Here is a 6,092-nt window from a genome sequence, read left to right on the forward strand (position 1 = left end):
TTCTTCGCACTCCGACGTCCACATGAACGGCACTTCTTTCCTTGTCAACTTTGTCATTGGTAGCGCAATCCGGGAAAATCCTTCGATAAATCTCCGGTAATATCCGGCTAAACCCAAAAAGCTTCTGACTTCCGTCACAGTCGTCGGTCTTTCCCATTCCATCACCGCTTCTGCCTTAGAAGGATCTACAGCTATTCCTCCCTTACTTACCACGTGGCCTAAGAACTTTACTTCCTCCTTCCAGAACTCGCACTTTGACAACTTAGCGTATAACTTCCGCTCCTTTAAGATTTGTAGTACAATCCTCAAGTGTTCCTCATGCTCCTTTACCGTCTTAGAGTAAACTAAGATGTCATCTATGAAAATCACCATGAATTTGTCCAAAAAGGGACGAAACACTCTGTTCATGTAATCCATGAAAACAGCAGGTGCATTCGTTAACCCAAAAGACAATACCGCAAACTCGTAGTGTCCATAGCGTGTTCTAAAGGCAGTCTTAGGAATATCATCTTCCTTTACTCTTATCTGGTGGTAACCGGATCTCAAATCAATCTTGGAAAACACTCCAGCTCCTTGCAATTGATCCATCAAGTTATCTATCCTTGGCAGCGGGTACTTGTTCTTCACTGTCACTTTATTTAACTGTCGGTAATCCACACATAAACGCATCCCTCCATCTTTCTTCTTCACCAATAAAACTGGCGCTCCCCACGGTGATACACTCGGTCGAATGAACCTCTTATTCAGAAGCTCTTCCAACTGAGTCTTTAGCTCTGCCAGCTCTATAGGAGCCATTCTATACGGTGCAATCGATATTGGTCCGGCTCCCGGCACCAATTCAATCACAAACTCAATTTCCCTTTGAGGTGGGAACTCAGGGATATCTTCCGGGAACACTTCTGGAAAATCACTAACCACCGGAATTTGATCTAAGTTCTGGGCATCGCCCAACGCATTGGCAGCCAACAGAATATAACCCTGACACTCCTCCCCACTATAATGCACCATTACAGAGTTCAGGTAATACCCTGTAGCTACCACTGCTCCATTTTCTCCTTCCGGCATAAACCGAATTGTCCGTTCAAAGCAATCCAACAAAATCCAGTTCTTCGACAATCAATCAAACCCCAAAATCATCTCCAGCCCCACCATTGGTAAACAGATCAAATCGTGTACAAAGTCTCTACCCTCAAGCTTGAAACCTACTTGTCTACAACGTGACCTAGTCATAATTGTTTGATGCGGAGTATGTACATGTAGATCAAAAGGTAACTCTGATACTTTCAAGCCTAATTCCTCAACTTTAGCAAATGAAATAAACGAATGCGAAGCTCCAGTATCATATAATGCAACTGAGGATTTATCACCAATTAGACATATACCTTTCATCAAAGGATCCGCCTTGGAAGCATCCTTGGCATTCACAGCAAAGACTCGACCTTGATGCTGACTCTGGCCCGCATTCTGATTCCTCCCACGAGGGCAATCCCTCGCAATGTGGCCAGGTAACCCACACTTGAAGCAACCACCTAAACCAATCTTACATGAGTCATAAGGGTGAAACCGTCCACAACGATCACAAGCTAAATCCGGAGAACTCTTACTTTGATTTCCTCTTCCTTTAGCATACTGAAACTGATTCTGATTGTTCTTTCTGAAGCCCCCTTGGCCTTGAGGAGTATATCCCCCTCTTTTGAAGCTTTGTCCTCAAGGATGAAAATACTTGCCACGCCCACGACTAGAGCTCCCTCCATGAGTGTCTTTAAATGCCGCCACTGTCTTGGCATACTCCTCCACTACCCTTGCTTTGTTCACCAAGTCGGAGAAGACACGGATCTCCATAGGAGCCACAGCAGTCATAATATTGTCCTTCAAGCCCCTTTGGTACTTAATACACCTCCAACTTTCGAAAGTCTCCGGGTCACCTTGACATACCCGAGAAAACCTACAAAGCTCTTCGAACTTGTTGGTGTACTCTGCCACAGACATGGAACCTTGCTTCAGCTGCATTAGCTCCATCTCCTTTGCTTCCCTTGCAGACTCAGGAAAGTATTTCTTGTAGAAAGCCGTTTGGAACACCTCCCATGGAATGTCGGTGTTCTGAAGCTGTAGCAAACGACACTCAGCTTGCCACCAGGGCTGGGCCTCTCCCGCTAGCTGATAAGCGGCAAACTCTACATATTGATTGAGAGGAACATGCTGCGCCTGTAAAGCACGCTCTATAGCCTGGAACCAGTGGTCCGCTTCAATAGGATTTGTGGATCCTCGGAAAGTTGGCGGATGAACCTTGAGGAACGTCGCCAAGGTCATCGGAACTCCTCTTGTGTTATCGCCATTATCCTCAGCATTATCATTGGTATTCCCTTTGCCGTTCCCATTTCCGTTGCCATTCCCAGTCGGTTGGCCCAATCTCTGCACTGCTTGCAGAGTCGCAGCAGCATTAGCTTCCATGGTGTTAGCGAGATTCGCCATCGCCGCCATGAATTCGGCGTGATTGTCAGCTGGTTGCTCATTCCTACTTCCCCGTGTACGCGTTCGACCTCGCCCGCGAGTAGCCATGTAGAATTCCTGTCCACACCAAACAATAGATATCAAGGTGATAAGTCTCAATATCAAAAGTCTAGTGCTTCAATTAACCCAAACAGGCACTCACAAACAAGCATGCTATGCATATATCAAATAGATAACCTAATAGCATCAAAGAAAAGACACACAGAGTATGCAATGAAGCACAATCGGTCCATCCCTCAGGCTCACGAGGACGAACCGCTCTGATACCACTAAATGTAACACCCTAATTATCCTAAGCATTACTCGCGTCGTAAAGCCAAGGTTAATCAGAGATTACGACAGTTCTAAACCCATATATATATATATATATATATATATATATATATATATATATATATATATATATATATAATAGCATAATCTAGAAGCCCGATGAAAGATATAGCTCAAAAACAGAATTTCGAAGCATAAACGTACTAACGGAGCTACTAGCTTAAGGCATAAGAAACAGACAAGATATAACAATAGATAAGTATATAATATCATAGGGAACTAGCCACGACTCGCGGAGTTTAAGTCGGCTAGCCATATACTGATATACAAAACCATACAATAAAAACAGCTTATACAAGTTTTGTTCTCTCAAATACATGCCTCTAGGCAAAACAAAATACAAAAGGAGAGATGTATAAACAAAATAAACCAAAAAGAACTCCAAAATGATCCAAGATTCTCCGCTCCTGTCACCAATCAAAGCAACTCACCGAGGTGGGTTGCGACCTGCATCTGAAAAATACAACAACAATATGGTATGAGAACCGGAGGTTCTCAGTATGGTAACAGTTCCCAGTGATATAGGATATAAGACCCCGGGATGCCAAAGGCAATCCTAAGCTTCATATCCATCACAAGATTCAACTTAAAGCATTCTAAAACATTTAAGCATAATATACTAACTTGACTTAAATAAACCAGATTATCTATCTTAAGGGATTTCTATTCTAACTACACACCGCTTTCCCATAGCCTTCACCAACCGATCCTCCATGCGATCCCGTCGCCACCGCCTTCCGAACCTCCTCAATCCCAATAGAAAACACAGATAATGTTCAAAGCAAGTAAAGCACAAGTAGTAGCATATATGGCAATTAATTCAGATAGCAAGTAAGCATGTTATTCAATTAGGCAAACCATTACAAGTAGACAAAGCATATAAGCAGATAGGAAATGCATATGATGAATGCCTGCCCTGCTGGCTGTGATATCACATTGTCGGTTCAACTGCCAACCCGACACATCTCCATGGAGACGTCGCCCTTCGGATTTCTCATATGGGAACCCCCGAGAATTAGTGCCCGGATCACTGTCCAGGTACCGGCGCCTGCTCGCCCTATAGATCCGAAGGGATGTGAGCGGGATATTCTTGCCTCATACCTCACATCTCAACGTAAGCGGGATTAACCACCGTCCTTACGCCGCCGCCGCTACCTCGACAGGCGGGATTAACCACCGTCCATGCCAGGCGCATAGCGTCTCAAAATATCATGTAAAAATATTATTCCAGTGGTTTTCAAAAGCATTTTCAGTATACATAGATCCATCATTCCTCATCTCATATACCAAATATCCTTCACCTAACGTCAAACCATTCTCAGCACGCCAGAAACCTAGGCCTCCGTTTTCTAATTTTATCTTAAAATCATGTACTAGAGCCCTTAATTTATATCCCATGTTCTAATACTCAAAACTATGCCCAAGCATCTTAAAATGGTGTTATAGAATCTTACAACCTTGTTGGGAAGGCAAAATAGTTGCAAACAAATAAATTTTTGAGAAACAAGACGTGTGCACCCGCACAATTCAGAAATCATGAAACTCTGTAACTTTGCAAAATTTCAGATTTTTAACACCAACTTTGAATGATCGTAACTTCCTCTACAAAATTTCAATTTTCACAAACTTCATACTGATTCAAAGAGTTTTCAAAGATCTTTAATTCTAAACAATTTTCAATCAATATCGAAAACCGAGGCAAAAGTTATGATCGAACAAAGTTCACAAAAAACTCAATTTTTCCAAACTTCACAATTACCGCCCTATCTCACCATACCCATACCAAATCATACCAAACCATCCAAAGCACCATTTTTCATCAAAGTGTACCTATTATAGCATAATACATCAACCTCACCACATTTTCCTTCTCATTTCGTTATTCTCAATTCCAACATCAACTATATAACACTTATGATCAAAATCACCATCAAACCCACCATTTCATAAATAACACTTTAATCATCATAAGAACCAACTCCCAAATCCATACAATCATTCAACATCATTCATTATAATTCATCACAATCAAACTCAACATTCATCAATTCATCAACATTAGCACACCAACCATCATTTTAGTTCAACCTATCCTATTGGTCACTAGCCTATGTGTCCATGAATTATATACGACATAGGGAACTGAAACCATACCTTGGCCGATTCCCTTTATGCACCCAAACTCAAAATGAGCACCAACAAGCTTCCAACCACAATCCAAGCTTTCAAATCCACTCCAACAAGCACAAATAAGTTCCAAAAGCTCCCAAAGCCACAATAATCAAACTATATACATATAAATCACCACAAATCAACCTAGGGTTCAACATAAGCATAATATCACAAGGGTTTAAGAGCTCTTACCTTTCCCAACAGATTTGACAACACAAATCCAAATATAAGCAAGGATTAGAGCAAACCTAAACATCCAAAATCACAAATACCCATTTAACCCAAAACTCTAATAAAACCCGAAATTTTGAAGAGCAGAACTGGAAGGATTTCGTGATTACCTTGAGCGTTTCTTGGGTGGGTTTTGTAGAGCTCTTCACAAGGAACGCGTAGCCGCAAACGGTGCGGCGATCGGAGCTCCGTAGCTCAAGATATGAGCTTGGGAAGTTTGAAGTGAATAGTAACAATGGTGGAAAGCTCTCACCTCTCTCCTCACTTCAGCTGCTGTTGTGTTTAGGTTATGAGGGTGAAAGTGGCTGAAATGGGTTCATTTAAGTGTATTTATATGTTGGGCTTGGGCCCAACTTGGGTCCGGTCCAACTCGTTAGCGTTTTTAGCCCGTTCGGCCTAACTTCGGGCCAAACCTTTAAAATAAATGCCCGGTTTTCTATTCCTAATATTTTTCTAAGGTTTTTGACGGTTTTCACTTTTTATTGTGCGTACTGGGCAGACTTGAACCGGTTCAACCGGTTCAGCTGCCGGTTTGTAATTTTTTTACGGTTTTTCGTAGAAAGCACATTTTCTGACTCAGAAAGACCCACTGAGTCCAAAAATCACCTTTAAATCCTCAAATTCTCTCTCTAACCTTTCGGAATCTAATTTGGGCAATTAGTTCACTTAATTAACCGGTTGATTAGTTGCGGTTCTTACAACTATTATTCTCATTACTATAATTATTAATGTTATTATTGTTACGATGGGTAACTGGTGATTAATGGGCTGGACTTGTGAGATTAACTCAAACATCTGGAGGAGGTGGTCTCCGACTTGGGTTGCGTCTAGGAGCCGCTGTCCGA

At 42.0% G+C, this 6,092-nt stretch overlaps 1 protein-coding gene across 1 annotated transcript; it reads right to left on the minus strand.

Annotated features, from left to right (window-relative positions):
• Positions 1 to 1,116: 1,116 nt before the first annotated feature.
• On the minus strand, positions 1,117 to 2,481 carry LOC130934516 (uncharacterized). The gene is made up of 2 exons (XM_057864077.1): positions 1,728 to 2,481; positions 1,117 to 1,619 (listed from the first exon to the last, which is right to left on the minus strand). The coding sequence occupies exons 1-2, from the start codon at positions 2,479 to 2,481 to the stop codon at positions 1,117 to 1,119; spliced, it is 1,257 nt and encodes a 418-aa protein (XP_057720060.1).
• Positions 2,482 to 6,092: the final 3,611 nt, after the last annotated feature.

Source organism: Arachis stenosperma, chromosome 6 (genome assembly GCF_014773155.1).
Source record: "Arachis stenosperma cultivar V10309 chromosome 6, arast.V10309.gnm1.PFL2, whole genome shotgun sequence".
NCBI classification, from domain to species: domain Eukaryota; kingdom Viridiplantae; phylum Streptophyta; class Magnoliopsida; order Fabales; family Fabaceae; genus Arachis; species Arachis stenosperma.